Source organism: Haliotis rufescens, unplaced genomic scaffold, assembly GCF_023055435.1.
Source record: "Haliotis rufescens isolate VD_foot unplaced genomic scaffold, xgHalRufe1.0.p SCAF_5, whole genome shotgun sequence".
Classification (NCBI taxonomy): Eukaryota; Metazoa; Mollusca; class Gastropoda; order Lepetellida; family Haliotidae; genus Haliotis; species Haliotis rufescens.
In genome coordinates this window covers 593928-615692 of record NW_025964223.1, presented here as the reverse complement: position 1 = coordinate 615692, position 21765 = coordinate 593928, and the positions used below count along the sequence as shown (strand labels likewise).

At 41.3% G+C, this 21765-nt stretch overlaps 1 protein-coding gene across 2 annotated transcripts in view; it reads left to right on the top strand.

Moving 5' to 3' along the window:
* Positions 1–20188, top strand: part of LOC124111842 (SR-related and CTD-associated factor 4-like) — a 37091-nt gene extending 16903 nt beyond the window's left edge. For both annotated transcript variants that reach the window (XM_046471696.2, XM_046471695.2), the window contains exons 8-17: positions 343–511; positions 4322–4494; positions 5096–5182; positions 5664–5755; positions 6213–6313; positions 6878–6988; positions 7210–7375; positions 15634–15750; positions 16267–16583; positions 17391–20188. In XM_046471696.2, coding sequence (XP_046327652.2) covers positions 343–511; positions 4322–4494; positions 5096–5182; positions 5664–5755; positions 6213–6313; positions 6878–6988; positions 7210–7375; positions 15634–15750; positions 16267–16583; positions 17391–19838 — 3781 coding nt within the window. In that variant the 3' untranslated portion in view covers positions 19839–20188. The remainder of the gene's footprint in view (positions 1–342; positions 512–4321; positions 4495–5095; positions 5183–5663; positions 5756–6212; positions 6314–6877; positions 6989–7209; positions 7376–15633; positions 15751–16266; positions 16584–17390) is intronic.
* Positions 20189–21765: the final 1577 nt, after the last annotated feature.

Sequence of the window (21765 nt, the reverse complement as noted above, 5' to 3'; positions counted from 1 at the left end):
TTTTGCATTAGTTCTACAAAAGTCTTCCTTGAAAATAGTTGCAATATTGCTTACTAAACGTATTATCTTTGTTATTTCTTTTACAAATGAATTGTAAACCGTCTGTACCAAAATATAAAGAAACTTATGAGTCTGCTAGCCTGAAATTGTATTTTGGCATTATTTTCAGTAGATTTTAGTCTAAGCATGAGTTAATGTTACTGGACTAGAAGAAATTTAACTGGACCCTGGCTTCGGACTAGTGTCTAAGGTCACAGACTGGTAAATGATATGAAAGACTTGATGGATGGTAAGTTCCTGTTCCAAATGAAGATGATCAAGTTGTGGCTGTTGTGTTTGCAGCAATGTTCAGAACATCCTGAATGACCCCACCATCATGCAGCACATTCACCAGATGTCACAGTCCCTGCAGAAGTCGGGGCAGCTGCAGTCCGACATGGCCACCCAGGAGCAGCTGCACAAGAAGATGCTGCTGCAGCAACAGGAGGAATTTGACAAGGAAATCAATCAGGTACGCCAAGGAAAGAGACAGGGTTCGAAATAGCCACCTGCCATGGGCCCGTGGCAGGGCTCATGCTTGCCGTAAAAGGCGACTATGCTTGCCGTAAAAGGCGACTATGCTTGTCGTAAAAGGCGACTAACGGGATCGGGTGGTCAGGCTTGCTGACGTGGTTGATGCATGTCATCGATCCCAATTGCAGGGATCGATGCTCATGATATTAATCACTGGATTGTCTGGTCCAGACTCGATTATTTACAGACCGCCGTCATATAGCTGGAATATTGCTGAGTGTGGCGTAAAACAACCAACCAACCAACTGTGGCAGGTCTCGTGTAGGGCCTTAGTTTCAAAGTTGTTGGGTCCTTAGGGCCTGCAGTATATTTACCTGTTGATTTGTTTGTCACAATAAGCTGTCCTGGTGGCAGACTCACATATTATTTTATTTCAACCACTGCAGTAGACACCATCAGTTAATTCTACCTGAGGTATATGCAATATGCCACTAGCACAAATACAGTAATTTTACTGGAGACAAATCGCTTGTGGACATTTTCAAGAGTTGTTTATGTTCAACTTTTAATAGGACATTGTTGTTTTATTACCATATTTTAAACATCATGACATTGAAAATCACAGTCTGTCCTAGAAATTGAACCAATCTGAATCCCTGTAAATACAGCTTTTTGGAAAGGAGGGACACAATTAATATTCACTATGCTTCATGAATGCAAATAATTTGTGAAACAGTTCGTGTTTGATAGTCATGTCCACGTATGGTATGCTTCAAAGGGGTCTTTGGGTTCTTGTACTGTCTTGGTCCACGTTTATAGTTCGTCTAAATCTTCACTAGTCTTATCAGTATCTATCCCTGGTATAGGCGTTACAGTATAGGTCAGATCTAAGTAAATTGTCACACCTCCACCTGTCAGGTTAGAACTCATGTCCTCATGTTTGATTTTGTGAAGGGTTTACCTAATAGGACAGGGAAACATTCAAGATCTCTGGTTTTGGTGGTAAGTCCCCTAGTTACCTTTATTTGGACAGTAGTGAGACTTAGTCAAGCTGCTGTCTTTGCACTTATTGCCGATCAGGTTTCTCTGTGGAATTTGATCTTTCCCAAAAGTGCTACAGTAATATCGTGGAATCTTGGCAGGATGACTTTTGATAGTTGTTTCTGTCTCTCTCTGTTCATGGACAAAAGCTCTTTTGTTTTAATTTGTTATTTAAAAATATGGATATATCTACAGCTGAATGACAATAAATGATTGAAGTTTCTTTGTATCATGGATATGTGTAATAGGTTTAAGTTAGGACCAGTCATCAGTGGCCCATGTAGTCATCCCTGGCAGCATGATGGAAAGAAACCTTCTTGACACCCCACGATTGTCAACATGTTTCGAGGTTGTTTGCAGTACCTTTCTGTCTACAGAATCAATGTTCCTGGTTTCTAAGATTGGTTTATACTTCCTTGTATAAGAGTGCTAATGGCATGATTAGGATTGTAATGTCAATGAAGATTGTAATGTCAATGAAGATTGTAATGTCAATGAAGATTGTGATGTCAATCAAGATCAATGAAGATTGTGATGTCAATGAAGATTGTAATGTCAATGAAGATTGTGATGTCAATGAAGATTGTGATGTCAATTAAGATCAATGAAGATTGTAATGTCAATCAAGATTGTAATGTCAATCAAGATTATAATGTCAATGAAGGAAGGTTCTGGTTCCTGTAATGCATCAGTAGAAAATATCCTTGAAAGAAATGTTTGGGCACGGACTGTTACTATTTCAATATTAAGGGCATATCCTGAAGTGTTGGTGTTGACCCTTTTTTTGCACTTATTTGCCGATCAGGTTTCTGTGTGTGGAACTTGATCTTTCCCAAAAGTGCTACAGTAATATCGTGGAATCTTGGCAGGATGACTTTTGATAGTTGTTTCTGTCTCTCTCTGTTCATGGACAAAAGCCACATTTATTTAAAAATATGGATATATCTACAGCTGAATGACAATAAATGATTGAAGTTTCTTTGTGTCATGGATATGTGTAACAGGTTTAAGTTAGGACCAGTCATCAGTGGCCCATGTAGTCATCCCTGGCAGCATGATGGAAAGAAACCTTCTTGACACCCCACGATTGTCAACATGTTTATTTAGAGGTTGTTTGCAGTACCTTTCTGTCTACAGTATCAATGTTCCTGGTTTCTAAGATTGGTTTATACTTCCTTGTATAAGACTCTTTAAGAGTGCTAATGGCACGATTAGGATTGTAATGTCAATGAAGATTGTAATGTCAATGAAGATTGTGATGTCAATCAAGATCAATGAAGATTGTGATGTCAATGAAGATTGTGATGTCAATGAAGATTGTGATGTCAATGAAGATTGTTATGTCAATCAAGATTGTAATGTCAATCAAGATCAATGAAGATTGTGATGTCAATCAAGATTATAATGTCAATGAAGGAAGGTTCTGGTTCCTGTAATGCATCAGTAGAAAATATCCTTGAAAGAAATGTTTAGGCACGGACTGTTACTATTTCAATATTAAGGGCATATCCTGAAGTGTTGGTGTTGACCCTTTTTTTGCACTTATTTGCCGATCAGGTTTCTGTGTGTGGAACTTGATCTTTCCCAAAAGTGCTACAGTAATATCGTGGAATCTTGGCAGGATGACTTTTGATAGTTGTTTCTGTCTCTCTCTGTTCATGGACAAAAGCCACATTTATTTAAAAATATGGATATATCTACAGCTGAACACAATAAATGATTGAAGTTGTTTTGTATCATGGATATGTGTAACAGGTTTAAGTTAGGACCAGTCATCAGTGGCCCATGTAGTCATCCCTGGCAGCATGATGGAAAGAAACCTTCTTGACACCCCATGATTGTCAACATGTTTATTTAGAGGTTGTTTGCAGTACCTTTCTGTCTACAGTATCAACGTTCCTGGTTTCTAAGATTGGTTTATACTTCCTTGTATATGAGTGCTAATGGAACGATTAGGATTGTATTGTCAACGAATAAGGTCCCGGTGCCCGTAGGGCATAAGTAGAAAATATACCTTAAAGAAATATTTTGGCACAGATAATGACCCTTTTTTGCACTTATTTGCCGATCACATTTCTGTGTGTGGAATTTGATCTTTCCCAAAAGTGCTACATCAACATCTTGGAACTTTGTCAGTGTGGCCTCTTGTGGTCACATCTGTCACTCTTTCCCTGGACACTTAATATTTGTATTTGAGGATTATTGAGAAGCATGGGATGTTTACAATAGACACTTGCATGAGTCACAAGAGATTCGGGCAATATTGCCCTTAGTTTGCTTTCAGAATATAAGTCATGCTTATTTTATCATTGTATGTTGGTTTTTTGTCGAATGACTTATGTTGACGATAGCTTTCAAGATGATATCATTATACCATGGAGAACATCTACAGTTTTGAATTTGCGTAGGTGCTATTTGAGTTACCATAAGAGTATGGACAGTGTTCGAAATTCTGGCACTCTTGAAGGACCCCTACATTTGTAACATAGGTTATGACAAGGACCTCTCAGCTATCATGCTATGTCAAACACTGATATTGACAGCTAAAGGTAGATTTAGGCGAAGCAAGTGTACATACTATAGCAGGTCAATGGATGTTTTGTAATGTTCTGTATTTGCACATTTGCCCTTAGGGTTTCTGTGTGTGGAATTTGTTCTTTCCCAAGAGTGTAACATGAACATCCTGCAACTGTCACTGTCAGTCTTCCCATTATAACAGTATCAGTAAACCTGAATCACATGTTAATTGAAGCTGTTCCCTTTTCAGGGCCATAAAGGGGCGTTTGTGCCTATCGGAATGGACATGCCACAGACCATCCCGTACGGTAATCTGAATCAATCCCACGGGGAAGAAATGGATCTGGATACCAGTCACGACGAGAAGAAAGATGACGACCACGATCATCGCCGTAGCTCGCATAGGTCCAGGGATAGGTCACGGTGAGTTCAAGCATATTCCTGGGGATTCAGGGACAATTATGGCCGTTGCTCCATGCTTTAAACTTAGTGCATAGTTTGTGCAATGAGGACAAGTTTTCTCCAAAACTACTGAAGTGAGCTTATCTAAGAGAAACTTAACAAGACAGTTATATTTTTCAGAGGGGACTTTTTTATGTATTAATTTCACATTTAAGCAGCCCAAGTGCCTATCTATTTTTAAGGCTTTATTGTTCATAGTTTATATTCACTACTATATGGGCAAACAAAATTCTAATATGCCCCATGGCATGGGGGTAGTGATAACGCTGTTTTCTTGTTTGGCATTGTTTGAAGACAACCACAATGTTAGTGATATATTGCTGAATGCCGCAGGATACCTTCACCCACACACTTCGGTATTTAATGGAGTGCTTGAAGCCTCGAATTCGAGTATATTCAGTTTCTTCCTTTCATTTAATTTATGGTAACCAAATCTACAGCAGTGAAAACTGACACCAGTTACAAGAGGTGGCAGTCCAGTCAAGGTGGTTGTGCGATTGCCTGCAGTATATCATATTCATGTTCCGTTCAAGTTTTCTATGATCAAAGTTCATTGTTGTAGGTCTCCGAAAAAACGCAAGAGGTCTCGTTCAAGATCACGTGAGCGACGGCGGAGGTCAAGGTCAAGGGATAGGCATCGAAGGTCAAGGTAAGGTTTTGGATGTATATTGTGCTTAATTAATGTCCATACTCACAAAAGCTGAGTGTTAATAGTCCTATTCCAGTGACTTTGACAAATTTGACGACCACCTCTGTGGTCTAGATGTAGAGTGTCAGCCCGGAGAGAGGAAGGTCCAGGGTTTGATCCCCGGCCGCGTCCTACCAAAAGACGTTAAAAGATTGTACTTGTTACCCTGTCTGGCCCTCGGTAGTAAGGGGCTAATGACTCGGAGTCAGTATACCATGTCTAAGTGGGGTATTCATGTTAAACTGCAGCATGGTATATCAGAAGGCAAGCACTATAAAATCGGTATCATTCCACGCACGCACGCACGCACGTACACACGCCGCAGAATAATCTTGGACGCGACATTAAACCGCATTTCACCTCACCTGTCTGATTGTTTGTGCAAATGTGAGGAAGACTTATTTTGTCAGGGTATCAAGAAGCCTGTGATACTTCTTTGCAGATCTCGTGACCGAGACAGAGAACGCCAGAAAGAAAAGGAGAAGGAACGCCGGAAAAAGGGCTTGCCTATTATCAAAGAAAAACATATTAGTGGTAAGCTGAAGATGATTAAGCTGAAGATGATTAAACCCGTGAAGATCCGGGGTAGAATAGGTCTTCAGCAACCCATGCTTGCCGTAAAAGGCGACTATGCGTGTCGTAAAAGGCGACTAACGGGATCGGTGGTCAGGCTCGCTGACTTGTTTGATGCATGTCATTGGTCCGAATTGCGTGGATCGATGCGCATGATGTCAATCACTGGATTGTCTGGTCCAGATTTGATTATTTACAGACCGCCGTCATATAACTGGAATATTGCTGAGTGTGGCGTTAAACAACAACAAACCAACCAACTGAAGATGATTACATCTTGGAAAAATAAGTTTTTACTTAAACATTTGAGAAAATTCATCATTTGAACAGCAATTGTGTGAGAAGAATGCTGTTTGAAATAAATAAATACTTTGCATACTATGCATTTTCCTTTGATTAAACTTTTGTTTTGTTTCAGTGTGTAGTACGACTTTGTGGATAGGTCATATATCCAAGTATACTACAGAAGAGGAACTGAGAGAAGAAATAGAAAAATATGGTGTTGTAGAATCTGTAAATGTGAGTGATTTATGAAAGCCTTCTATCCTTATACAATTTACATGTATGCACTCCATACAGATAATGATCATAAGTCAGCATCTTTTCCATTAATGGCTTGTTCTTTTGCAGTTCTCAGAGTATATTTGGCGATGTATTTTGTTGAAATTTGTTTGTTGTAACCAAGTCTGATCACCAGATTAATTTAGTTGCTTCTAACGACCAGCATAGGTTGATGTAGACCAGTATTATTACCCAGAATCACCATGTCTTGCAGTTGATGGAACTTGAGTATAGAATCTGTGCCAGTGGTTATCTTAGGGATCTCTTGCATATGTTGAACCTTAATTGAGGATGGTGGCATCATTAGCCTGGTCATAGGAGGACCGTAATTCGCTTAGCTGAGGTGCATCCCTTAAGATTGCCAGAAATATATGATCATGGGTTTAAACATATTGCTGGGATTGTTGGTACCATTCCTACTGTTTAACCAAAGTGGTAAATGTCTTAGACCTGCATCACATCGCTCTTTCCTCTCACATGAAGCTGACACGCCGTAGTGTAACCTCTCCCTTTGTTTTGCAGATGATTCCCCCAAGGGGATGTGCGTATGTGTGTATGGCGAGAAGAAAAGATGCCTATAAGGCTGTTGAAAAGATGGCTCGAGGTTGCAAGATAAATGGGAGTACTATTAGAGTGAGTAGTAGCCTTCCTGTACACAAAACACTTTGTCTTCTCTATACATTGTTCAAAATGAAGAGGAATTGTCAAATGGATGCCGTATGTTCTTACAATTTACATAAGTCTGAAACACTGCATTTGTATTTTGACTTGGACAACTTGACATACAGAGTTGTGCCCCTTGGCACATGTTGATTTGTGAATGGGTTTTAGCAGTATCAGACTGAATGTTTCAGATTGCGTTTGCTCCTGGAATTGGTGTGAAGGGTAATGAGTACAAGGAGGGCTGGCATGCAGAGCTGGGAGTTACTTACATTGCATGGAATAAACTGCCACTCGAGATTAACCCTCTTTGTGAAGGAGGCATGATCGACGAGGACTCCCTGCCCACACACCTCCGAGGTAAGGCGATGTGCATGTTCAGGTTGAGGTGTATGTCCAACAAGATTTATCTTGTCTTCAGAGTAGCAGACATTTTTATTTATGTGTTTGACTTGAAGGTATATTCTGCCATAAAAAACTGTTTGAAAAGTAGGTTAATGCCCTTTGGGGGACTCTGAATAGTTTCTTTTCAGGTCAGGAGTGAAATGATGATCCTATTTTTCTGTTAGAGTCAGGCCGATCTTAGCACAAGGACTTTGTCAATACTATACTTTAGCATGGAATGAGACTCAAACAATAGTTGTAATGCTAAGATCACTTTTAGGACCCTGCATGTAGGTCCTGTCCAGTAAGCTGCAATGTCTAGCTTTGTCCAACATTTCTCAAAGCAGCAGTGTCTGTCATATGTTCAGGGGATGGATGGCCAAGTAGTCTTAAGGTGCTGCATTTCACTTCTTCCCACATCATGCTGACAGGTGCTGCTGTAACTGAAATACTCCTTACTGAACTATGATTTGTACAAATCCAACTTTGTGTGAAAGAGGACGTCTCCCGTGTGACGTTTTTTCTTGTTGATGGTATTGGTATCAATGGAATAATTGTTTTCTGCACTTATTTGCCGATCAAGTTTCTGTGTGTGGAATCTGATCTTTCCAAGAGTGCTACATCAACATCTTGGAACTTTGTCAGTGTGACCTCTTGTGGTTACATATGTCACTCTTTCCAGGGATAGTTCTGATTTTCATATTTCAAATGAAACAAGATTTCTACAGCAACTAGTTGAAGTCGGTACAATCAGATGAATGAGCCAGAATGGTTGGAAGCAGAAGAATGGCTCCATTATTGAGAGGAATGCAGGATTGTAAATCTCTTTTGCCACAAATAGCTTCAAACTTGGCCTGCGATGTCGTTGTCACTTGCCCATAAGTACTTGAAATATGTTTGGTGTATTTCTTGTTAGTCCGAGATGCGTTTCCTTAAAATATTGAATTTGATGTTTTCAAAATATTTATGTTCATTTTGTGGTAATCTTCTGAAGAAAAAGTGAGTAACTTTTCTTTCCATTTCTTCAGGAAACAATCCTATTGTGTGGTGGTATAGAAAAGTAATCTGACTGTGATCAGAGCTACAGATAAGCAGCGTATTAGCGTAAAAAAAACCCCAGAAATATTCCAAACCCAATTACTTTCAATTAACTTGCATACAGAAACGCATGCATTAAATGAGAAACTGCTTTTCCAGCATACGTACAAAGGAGCTAATTTCTGAAACACAATTACGAGCTAATTTACTTTCCGAGTCAATCCTATATATTTAGAACAGTTATATACATCTAAAACATTATTTCATTTTTTTTAAATCTTAAAATCTTCACTAATTTTGGGAGAGTCAATAGTGTGAATAGATGAGTGACAAAATATTGTTTACCCAATGAAAAATGTAATAACCCAATTAAAATAGAAACCCTGGAGTAAAAACTCAATGGCTCAAAAAGTTATCTGGAGCTCTGTGTAATAAAACTCTTTGGTCTTTTATCATGTTTATCATCCATGATAACTTGATGCAGTTATTAATCAATTAATGATTGCTGGTTATCAGTGCCTTGGAAATTGAGTCTTTTTCCTGAAGATGTCAAGCTAGTGTTGGTATCAATGGAATCATTCTTTTTGCTCTTTGTCTCTGGACACACCTGAGGCTCTTTGAGCAGGACGCCACCACTCACTCACTTTGGAAACTTTGTCTGTGATGCCTTATAGTGTTCATGTTGCAAACAGTGGATGGAAAGTTATATGTCAGCACTTATTTGCCGATCAGTTTTCTCTATGAAATTTTGATCTTTCCTAAAAGTGCTACATCAACATCTTGGAACTTTGTCAGTGTGGCCTCATGTGGTCTCACCTGTCACTCTTTCCATGGACATTTAAGTTTTATATGTGAGGATTGTTCAGTAGAAGCTTATGAGCGTTTGACATGTTAGTTCTGAGAGAAGACTTTGGAGATGACTCGCACTCTCATTCTTTGTTGTCATAGTTCACAGGTATCTGTGCATGGTTCTACTGTTTGAAACTAAGCACACGATCAAAGATGCCTAGAGTTTGTTGGTTTGTTGTGTAACGCCGCACTCAGCAATATTCCAGCTATATGACGGCAGTCTGTAAATAATCAAATCTGGACCAGACAATCCAGTGATTGACATCATGAGCATTGATCCATGCAATTGGGATACGATGACATGCATCAGACAAGTCAGCGAGCCTGACCACCCGATCCCCTAGTTGCCTCTTCCGACAAGCATCGTCACCTTTTACGGCAAGGATGGGTTGCTGAAGATGCCTAGAGATAAATATTAGAAAACTTGGGTCCAGAGATAAAAATACTGGGGAACAAACCTTAAATTTCCTAGAACTCCTTTTTGAGTTAAAACACAGGTTCCATTTGTTGGTGTGATTGGCAATAACTTAGGAAGATTTGGGAAACTACTGCAGTTCACGTGAAGTCATGTGATGTTCCTACCTGCACTTATTTGCCGATCAAGTTTCTGTGTGTGGAATCTGATCTTTCCCAAGAGTGCTACATTAACATCTTGGACCTTTGTCAGTGTGACCTCTTTTGGTTACATATGTCACTCTTTCCAGGAATAGTTCTGATTTTCATATTTCAAATGAAACAAGATTTCTACAGCAACTAGTTGAAGTCGGTACAATCAGATGAATGAGCCAGAATGGTTGGAAGCAGAAGAATGGCTCCATTATTGAGAGGAATGCAGGATTGTTAATCTTTTTTGCCACAAATAGCTTCAAACTTGGCCTGCGATGTCGTTGTCTCTTGCCCATAAGTACTTGAAATATGTTTGGTGTATTTCTTGTTAGTCCGAGATGCGTTTCCTTAAAATATTGAACGTTGATGTTTTCAAAATATTTATGTTCATTTTGTGGTAATCTTCTGAAGAAAAAGTGAGTCACTTTTCTGTCCATTTCTTCAGGAAACAATCCTATTGTGTGGTGGTATAGAAAAGTAATCTGACTGTGATCAGAGCTACAGATAAGCAGCGTATTAGCGTAAAAAAAACCCCAGAAATATTCCAAACCCAATTACTTTCAATTAACTTGCATACAGAAACGCATGCATTAAATGAAAAACTGCTTTTCCAGCATGCGTACAAACATGACAAAGGAGCTAATTTCTGAAACACAATTACGAGCTAATTTACTTTCCGAGTCAATCCTATATATTTAGAACAGTTATGTACATCTCAAACATTATTTCATTTTTTTTAAATCTTAAAATCTTCACTAATTTTGGGAAAGAGTCAATAGTGTGAATAGATGAGTGAAAAAATATTGGTTACCCAATGAAAAATGTAATAACCCAATTAAAATAGAAACCCTGGAGTAAAAACTCAATGGTTCAAAAAGTTATCTGGAGCTCTGTGTAATAAAACTCTTTGGTCTTTTATCATCCATGATAAATTGATGCAGTTATTAATCAATTAATGATTGCTGGTTATCAGTGCCTTGGAAATTGAGTCTTTTTACCTGAAGATGACAAGCTAGTGTTGGTATCAATGGAATCATTCTTTTTGCTCTTATTTGCTGACCACGTCTCTGGACACACCTGAGGCTCTTTGAGCAGGACGCCACCACTCACTCACTTTGGGAACTTTGTCTGTGATGCCTTATAGTGTTCATGTTGCTAACAGTGGATATGTGGAAAGTTATATGTCAGCACTTATTTGCCGATCAGTTTTCTCTATGAAATTTTGATCTTTCCTAAAAGTGCTACATCAACATCTTGGAACTTTGTCAGTGTGGCCTCATGTGGTCTCACCTGTCACTCTTTCCATGGACATTTAAGTTTTATATGTGAGGATTGTTCAGTAGAAGCTTATGAGCGTTTGACATGTTAGTTCTGAGAGAAGACTTTGGAGATGACTCGCACTCTCATTCTTTGTTGTCATAGTTCACAGGTATCTGTGCATGGTTCTACTGTTTGAAACTAAGCACACGATCAAAGATGCCTAGAGTTTGTTGGTTTGTTGTGTAACGCCGCACTCAGCAATATTCCAGCTATATGACGGCAGTCTGTAAATAATCAAATCTGGACCAGACAATCCAGTGATTGACATCATGAGCATTGATCCATGCAATTGGGATACGATGACATGCATCAGCCAAGTCAGCGAGCCTGACCACCCAATCCCGTAGTTGCCTTTTCCGACAAGCATCGTCACCTTTTACGGCAAGGATGGGTTGCTGAAAATGCCTAGAGATAAATATTAGAAAACTTGGGTCCAGAGATAAAAATACTTGGGAACAAACCTTGAATATCCTAGAACTCCTTTTTGAGTTAAAACACAGGTTCCATTTGTTGGTGTGATTGGCAATAACTTAGGAAGATTTGGGAAACTACTGCAGTTCACGTGAAGTCATGTGATGTTCCTACCTGCACTTATTTGCCGATCAAGTTTCTGTGTGTGGAATCTGATCTTTCCCAAGAGTGCTACATCAACATCTTGGACCTTTGTCAGTGTGGCCTTTCATGGCCATCTCTGTCACTCTTTCCATGGACATATTACTCATAGGCTTCATACAGATATAACAAACTCAAAGAGCTCTAATTCTAGTTCGTTCGTAACCGTAGTTCATAATAAACATGTGTACAGTATATATACAGCCCTTGCTGGCACAGAAAAAGACAGTTCGTCATATCCGTCAGTTCGCTATGAGCATGTTCGTTATAAATGTTGTTTACTGTATATGTATTTGATGGAAAATAGACATGTTTGTCATAAGAGTTGAATGACTGTTTCTACTTTAAGACTTAAAGTGTTTCTTTACACCCTACCAACACATATTTACTTGAAAAAGCGATGCTTATTTGAGAGAAACAAATTAATATTACAGTAGAACACGGATATAGCGAACTGTTAAACAGTATCATATAAAATTTACGTATATAACGAACTCTCTACAGCCAACTTACGGATACAATGAACTGACAAGCCCATCTACCACTAATCATGCTAATTAGTGACGTGTATAGCAAACTAAGAAATCTCACTCAGTGTCAAGTGTCACTAACAATTGGCTGTATGCAATCAGCGGTGAATCAACACAATCAGCGGTGACGGATCAACCTTGTTCAACTAAAATGAATGTTATGAAATGTTATCAATTGAATGCTATGAAGAGATCACTGCTAATACAAGTCAAAGCTGCAATTACGTGTATTGTGTTTTGTTTTATCCAACATGGCGGAACGAGTGAAAATGCATATAAATAACAACGGATATAACAAACTGATTATTCTGGTCCCTTGTAGTTCGTTATATCCATGTTCTACTGTAGTTTGATCTCTGCCTGAATTTTAGGTACACTTCTCATAGGTGTCAGTCCTCCATTTTGATTATGTCACATCTCTCCTATTTTTTATGGTGCACAACGTTTATGGGGACTTGCCTGGGTAACCTTAAAGTTTCTGTATATTGGTATCAATGGAATATATATTTTTGCACTTCTTGCCGATCAACTTTCTATGTGTGGAATTTGATCTTTCCCAAAAGTGCTACATTAATATCGTGGAATCTTGGCAGGATGACTTTTGATAGTTGTTTCTGTCTCTCTCTGTTCATGGACAAAAGCCACATTTATTTAAAAATATGGATATATCTACAGCTGAACGACAATAAATGATTGAAGTTGCTTTGTATCATGGATATGTGTAATAGGTTTAAGTTAGGACCAGTCATCAGTGGCCCATGTAGTCATCCCTGGCAGCATGATGGAAAGAAATGTTCTTGACACCCCATGATTGTCAACATGTACCTTTCTGTCTACAGTATCAATGTTCCTGGTTTCTAAGATTGGTTTATACTTCCTTGTATACGAGTGCTAATGGCACGATAAGGATTGAAATGTCAATGAAGATTGTAATGTCAATCAATATTGTGATGTCAATGAAGATTGTAATGTCAATGAAGATTGTAATATAATGAAGATTGTAATGTCAATCAATATTGTGCTGTCAATGAAGATTGTGATGTCAATGAAGATTGTGATGTCAATCAATATTGTGATGTCAATGAAGGAAGGTTCTGGTGCCTGTAATGCATCAGTAGAAAATATACTTGAAAGAAATGCTTAGGCAGGGACTGTTACTATTTCAATATTAAGGGCATATCCTGAAGTGTTTGTGTTGACCCTTTTTTTGGCACTTATTTGCCGATCAGGTTTCTGTGTGTGGAATTTGATCTTTCCCAAAAGTGCTACATTAATATCGTGGAATCTTGGCAGGATGACTTTCGATAGTTGTTTCTGTCTCTCTCTGTTCATGGACAAAAGCTCTTTTGTTTTGATTTGTTATCTTAAGAAATGGATATTCTCTCCCCCTGAACGAGGGCTGGTCGGGTAGCCTAGTGGTGAAAGCATTGTACATGGGTAAAATGTGGGAAGCCCATTTCTGGTGTGCCCCGCCATGATATTGCTTGAATATCGCTAAAAGCGGTGTAAAACCATACTCTCTCACTCCAGCTGAACGACAATAAATGATTGAAGTTGCTTTGTATCATGGATATGTGTAACAGGTTTAAGTTAGGACCAGTCATCCGTGGCCCATGTAGTCATCCCTGGCAGCATGATGGAAAGAAACGTTAGCACACCTCAAATTACAAAGGTAAACAAAACATCTTTGTGTGATCCCTGCACTTTTATCCATGCAGTCAGGGTAGTTAAGCTGACATTCATATTGACCATGTCATATCATATTAAATATTTATCACATGAATTTAATTGCCCATTATTAAAGGTGCATACAACACACGAGTTGCCCATAATTAAGGGTGCATATAACACACAAGTGTGTATTATACGTGAATAAATAAGTCTTGTGTACATTGATCAATCGGAAGGGTTGCTAATTGGGATTGTTCACTAGCCAATATATTTGCAAATATTGCTGTGGGCACTTATTAGAGCAGGGTGCTTATTACGTTGAATAAGTCTGATATATGCATGCATGCATGCTACATGTCAGAATGTACATTTGTTCACAAATAATGATGTAACAATATTTTCTTATACATTGAAATGACATGTAAATCAATGGGAGACAACAAACACTGACTTAACATGGGATTGTGGTCACATGTGTCACTCTCTCCATGGACACTGCTAGTTTCCTGTGCTTGAAAGACTGCTTTGGCGTAAGACTCATTGATGTAGCCCCATCTTACTGCAGAATTAAGTACAGAATTTCTGTGAACAGAATACAATTCTGACCCATTGATACTACTCTATGTCAGGATTTCAGGGAAGAATTGTTCCCTGGTAACAACATGAAATCGTCTTTCGTAAGACCAAAATAGATTGGGTGGTCAGGCTCTATCAGTCTGTGACATGGCTGATTGCGCGTCATCAAAGGACACTTTCAATCACAGGCCCGGTCCCGATTGTTTACAGGACGCTGAATATAGCTGGAATATTGCAGGGTGTGGATTCAAATGACATTCATCTTCTCCCTCATTCAAAGCTGAACAATATGCAGACACCAGCCCTGGCTAAAGTTCTTATGTTTCTGCCTGTAAACTAGTTGTATTTTAGACTGATTTGTATTTTGGGGTGTAACTAAGGGAAAGGCCTATCAGTTTTTAGTTTGTGTTCATAGGATGGCCTTTAAATATATTTTCAGTATATTGTTGGTTTCGAACATTGTTTACTACTCAAAAGAAGTTAAAGAACACCTGATTTTGCCATGTGACTAGACCCGTGAAGATTTGGGGTAGAATAGGTCTTCAGCAACACATGCTTACCAAAAAAGACGACTATGCTTGTCATAAAAGGCGACTAACGGAATCGGGTTGTCAGACTCGCTGACTTGGTTGATGCATGTCATCTATCCCAATTGTGTGGATAGATGCTCATGATATCAATCACTGGATTGTCTGGTCCAGACTTGATTATTTACAGACTGCCGTCATATAGCTGTTATATTGGCGAGTGCGGCGTAAAACAGCAAACCAACCAACAGCCATGTGACTATAGTTAATCTCTCATGGCCACAACAGATTAACTTAAGTCACATGAAATAAATTGGGTGACCTTTAAAATATTTTGAGTAGTGTAAATCAGGGGCGGATCCAGGATATTATCATGGTTTGTGCTGTACATACCAGATATCATCAGATGTTAAAAAAAGAAAAAGGGAACACTCCGTCTGGATCTGCCACTATATATGGCCTGCAGCCACTGCTCACATATTCATTGGAAGTATTGCTCTTTCAGGTATGAAGTTCGGTCGGCAGGAGGAGCCTGATCAGGACAGCCAGGGAGCCCCAGTGCAAGCTGAGCCAGCCCAGCAGACCATACAAGCTCAGCCACAGTTCGGGGGACCTATGCAAGGTGAGCAAATAACTGAATTATTTTCTCACAACTGACACTGTCTTCTGTGCTTGCAAGTAATGAGGATAAAAACAGCCGAAGAAAATGTATTGAATGTTGATATATCGTCTGCTAAACTAGTCCCACTGTGCATGTCGGAAGTGGGGCTGCTGGGAAATTGTTTGAGCATCTGTCATATGGCGTGCCAGGTTGTTTTTGTGTGAGTGGATGTGAAGCTAAAGAAGAATAAAGAAGCGAAGTGTCTACTGCGGTTGGTTTGGTTATTTAGACTGGCATTAACACGGATCCCCACAGTGGTACAATGTGTGAAGCACATTTTTTATGTTCCCTGTTGTGATGTGAGTGTAATATTGCAGAAAGCAGCATTAAACCAACCTTGCAAGGAAGTAGTTGATGATGTAATCAGTTGTTTGACTTTTGAATGCATGGTTGACTTACATTCATGTGGCTGTTGGCTTGTAAATTGATAAGAGCATACTCTTGAAATTTCATTGCTGTTTACTTTTCTCCATTCAGGGGTGGTGCCGGTGATGACACACATGATGCCACCAGTGATGATGCCAGTGCCTGGTCAGATGCCCCCAGGCCAGATGCCTCCCGGGCAGTTACAGCCTGGCCAGATGCCCCCCGGCCCGATGCCACCACGGCAAATAGGCGCCGGTCAGCTCCAACAGGGTCAGATGCCTCAAGGTCAGCTAGCCCCGGGGCAAATGCCACCCGGATTGCCGCCTCAGATTTGTCTGCCCCAAGGTCCAGCCCCATCGCAAGCTCAGACAATTCCACATCCAGGATCATTAGGCACCATGCCTGGTGGTCTGAGACCACCAGCCCAGGTAACTGATGCAAAGGTTTGGCTTAAGAGCCTTTCAAAGTCTGGATTAATTTGTCTCATAATGAATACTTTTACTGTCTTTGATTAATATTAAATCATTGTGATTCTGCATTTTGTCTGCCATCTGTCTCTTCATGGTACGGAAGAGATCCTTGGTTCCCTCATTCTAGTTGTCAGGATTAGTATAAGCACCCGTGATGACTTCTGGTTAGAATAGGTTGCCAGCAACCTGTGTTGGGAGTAATAGACAAATGAGTGGTCACACACGGTGCATGCCATCATACCCTGTGATTGTAGCTCACAAAGTCTATCGGGGCAGTAGGGTAGCGTAGTGGTTAAAGCGTTGGCTCATCACACCAAAGACCCAGGTTCAATTCCCCACATGGGTACAATGTGTTAAGCCCATTTTCTGGTGTCCCCCGCCGTGATGTTGCTGTAACATATCTAAAAGTGGCGTAAAACCATACATCCTCACTCAGAAGTCTTATCACTGGAATGTCTGTACCAGACTCGATTATTTACTGGCTGATGTCATATAGCTTAAATATAAGCGCAGCGTTAAACCACAAACAAAGAAATACGAGTATTGGGTGGTGTCAAAGTTGGACCAGGATGATGCTGTATCAAAGTATCATGCCTGCTGGGGATTGTTGATCACACTGGAAAGCACTTTTTTAACGAGACCCTTCTTAATTATTCATAGGCCCCTGTGATGCAGCTAGAATGTGGACTGGTGTAAGAAGCATACGTGACTTGCTCTTCAAGTGACTCATGGACACATTCTTATTATGTGTTTTCTGTTTTCCAGGCAATGACCGTTGTGTCCCTTAGTAGCAAGCCATTGGAGACTGCTAGTGCTCAGCTAAGTCAGGCCATCCACAACATAATGTCAACATCCATCCCAACCCCTGGTATTCAGCAACCACCTCGAGGAGCTCCACGTCCTGGCTTCCCTCCTCAACATGGAAGCTTCCCCAGCTTCAACCCAAATGTGCCTCCCCCAAATTTCCGAATGCCAATGCCAGGGACCCCTGTCAGGCTACCATTTAGTGCTCCCAGCCAGCCTGTGAAGCCAGCTGATGATAATGAAAGTGATAAAGGAATGGACTGGAGTGGTGACAATGAACCTGAAGACACAGATGAACGAATGGGTGGTTCAGGTCCTGTAACTGGCTTCCCTCCTCGTCAACCCTTCGGACCACCAGGTTCTCAAAACATGCCAACTTCTCAAGCCGTGTCACTACCATCACTGATGGGAAGCCCAATGGGGCATGGTCCACGACCACTAATATCTATCGCTCAGATGCCAGGAATGCCACCTCGGCCTCAAATGACCAGACCAAGCTTAATGGGTCCTGGTGACCAACAAGGAATTGTGCTTCAAGGACCGCCTGGTACCCCAACACGTCCACCAGGACCAGGACCGCCTGTGACTCTAACGGGGCCAGGTGGACCATTAATGCCAGGTGGACCTCGAGGTCCAGCTGTTGGTCTGAGTCCAAGAGGGTTCCCAGGGCCTGGTGGGCCCCGACCTGGTCTGTTAGGTTTCAGACCGGGACTCCCAGGACAAGGGTTCAGGTTTGCCTCCCCACAAGGTGGGCCCCCAGGAGCACCACCGAACTTTAGGGGACCTAGACCTCCATTTGGTATGGGACCTGCCCCTGATATGGACAGACCATTCCAGGATGGGCCACCAGGTGTAGATGGGCCTGAGTTTAATCATGGTGAGAAAATGGAGAGGTTTGGGGGTAGTGGAAGACCTCCACCTCTTATGAGTTTAGAAACTGAAATGGACAGGTGGAACTCCAATGAGAGGAGGAGTTCTGGTGAAAATATGCAACAAAGTGGTTTTAGAAGAGACTTTGATCAAGATGATGATGAATTCAACGAAAACAGATTTGGTCGGGACCGTGACATGGGAAGAGATATGGGTCGAGATCGTGATAGGGGGAGAGAATTCAGAGGTCGAGAACCTGGTAGAGAACCTGGTAGAGACAGAGGAGGATTCGGGCAGGGTGGTCAGTTCTTGTACAGAGATAGAAATGACCGCAGTCCTAGAAGTGAACGCAGCAGTGGTCCTGAACGTGGCAGTGGTGGTCCTGAGCGTGGCAGTGGTGGTCCTGAGCGTGGCAGTGGTGGCCCTGAGCGTGGCAGTGGTGGCCCTGAGCGTGGCGGTGGTGGCCCTGAGCGTGGCGGGGGTGGCCCTGAGCGTGGCGGGGGTGGCCCTGAGCGTGGCGGTGGTCCCGATCGTGAAAGAGATCGTGAAAGGGACAGAGACTATGAAAGAGATAGAGACAGAGATCGTGATCGTGATAGAGACAGGAGAGGTGGACGCCATGATGAGAGAGATCACCGTGACAGGAGAGATCGTTCTAGAGATCGAGACGCTGAAACAAAACCAAGCACAAGGACAAGAGATCGGTCCAATCGCCAGAGTAGATGGAGTCAAGTTGTCCAGGGAGAGGATGATGCTGCCCCTGCAGTGGCTGAAGCTAATTCAGGAGTAGCGGAAACGGGTGGTGAGAACTCCAATAATTCTGCCGCCCCTCCAGCTGCAGCACCTGCCATTCCTCCAAGTGAAGCTGGTGTAGCTTCACAACCACCTGTTGGAGATGCTAAGGATGTGACACCGACTGAGGGGCTTGCTGCACCAGTAGATACTCCTGCCCCAGCAGATGCTTCTGCAGGTACACAGGAACCGTCACAAGAGAGGTCTGTACCAGCACAGGATACAACAGAGGCAGAATCTTCTCAAGTCACTGAATCCTCTGCTCCCACTGTAGATAAACCCAGTGAAGACTCGCACGTTCCTGAAGCTGCTGCAAAACTTGAATCTTCTGCAGCACAAGAGTCTAGCACTGTGTCTGAACCAATCCAAACATCAGGTGAAGATGTATCAAAATTAGATTCCAAACCCAATCTAGAGACACAAAGTAATTCAGTTCCTGTTAATCATGGAGATTCTAACAACCATCATGCAAATCTAGTTGATTCATCAAGTGTGCATGACGCACACCAAGACACTGTTAGCAATCATGATATTACAAAGGACAATGGTGATGTCCACTCATCACAGAGTATACCCGAAAGCACACCCCTAGTAGAGACTACAAATGGGCCTGATGCACTGGACTCTGAAATGAATAATGGTCCTATTGAGCCTGTGAAAGTAGTTAAGGACATTGAGGAGCCTGAAGCAGACGATGTTGTCACACCACCAGGGGATACAGAGACTGAGGGCACAGTAGCTAGCTAGTGTCGTTGCTCCCTCGTGGATGTGTTCGTGTGATCTGTGTGTTCCCAACTGTGCTTCTAGAATCATCTTGTTCATCACTCGTCTCATCTTCATATTGTAATTATGCTGTATCCAAAGGATGAATGATGTTGTCTTCAGATTGCTGCAGACACTGTATTAATTTGTACATATTGTGAAAGTTGTTGTTTTATCTGATGATTTGAATGACAACACAAATTCTAAGTACACTGAGAGATTTTTATTACAAGATGCAGTTTTACTCTTCAAATCATGCTATGATCAGGAAAGACTTGTTTAAAAAAGCCATTTCAAGATTTTTTTTTATCTTCAATAAACTCCCATCCTATGTTCTTATTTGTCAATGTTATGAAATGATTATGCTGAGAGAAATTGAATAATTTAAGTCACTCTTAAGCATTTATGTTTGTTTTCTTTTTCCAAGTTTGTCTCTATACAACAGTGCCAGACACATTCCACTAGTGGCAGACACATTCTAACAGTGGCAGACACCCATACCAGACACATTCCAACAGTGACAGCAGATGTACATTCCAACACTGACAGCAGATGTACATTCCAACAGTGGCAGCAGATGTACATTCCAACAGTGACAGCAGAAGTACATTCCAACAGTGGCAGCAGATGTACATTCCAACAGTGGCAGCAGATGTACATTCCAACAGTGGCAGCAGATGTACATTCCAACAGTGGCAGCAGATGTACGAGGGATGTTCATTAAAGATTTCCCCTGACCCACTTCCGACGGACCTAGTGGAATGAAACTTGGCATAGGTATTAGTCTTTCTCCACATAGGAACCACCAAGAGTTACACACTTCTCCCATCGTTTTATGCAACTAAGGAGACCTCGCTTGTAAAAGCCCTCATTTTGCGTCTGAAACCAGGGCTTGACTTCAGAAATCAGTGTTTCATCATTTGTGAAACGTTTTCCTTCAAAAATGACTTCATGGTTTGAAAGAGGTGGAAGTCAGAAGGTGCAAGGTCAGGAGAGTAAGGAGGATGTGGAAGGATTTCATAGCCACAGGACCGCGCTTCTGTCTGGGCAACATGAGAGTTGTGTACTGGAGCATTGTCTTGCAGGAGACGGACACCCTTTGTCAGCATGCCATGCCTCTTAAGCTTGATAGCGTCCCGCAATTTCCGCAGCAGTGAAGCATAATAAGCTCCTGTAATTGTGGTACCCTTTGCCAAGAAATCCATCATCACTACTCTGTGCTGGTCCCAAAACACCGTGAGCATGACCTTGCCTGCAGAGGGTTGGACACGTGCCTTCTTTGGGGGTGGTGACTCCACATGCTTCCATTGCATCGACTGAACTTTAGTCTCAGGATCATAGTGATGGACCCATGTTTCATCCTGTGTGATAAGTCTGTCAAAAAAGTTTGCCTGTTTTTTTTGGCACATGTCCAAAAGATCCTTTGAGCAATTGACTCGTTCCTGCTTTTGGAAAGGTGTGAGCAACCTGGGAATCCATCGTGCAGACAACTTATGCATGTTCAAATTGTCATGGATGATTTTTTCCACAGACCCTACACTGATCTTGACATCTTGTGCTAACTGGCGAACAGTTATACGTCGGTCTGCCAAAATGGCGGTCTCCACTTGATTGATAGTTTCATCATCAATGACTGAATGGGGGCGACAAGGAATGGCAGCTGTTTCCACAGATGTCCGACCACACTTGAACTGGCGATGCCAGTGTTTAACAACGTCATATGATGGGGCATCTTCCCAAAAAGTTGCTTTCATTTCATCGAAAGTTTCGTTTGGTGTGCGACCTTTCAAATATAAAAACCTAATCACTGCTCAGTATTCTACTGGCTCCATTGTCACACCCTACTCGATCATAACACCTGTAAAAGTGGTAAGAGTAATAGTTCGGTGCTGAAAATTCAGACATAACCAAT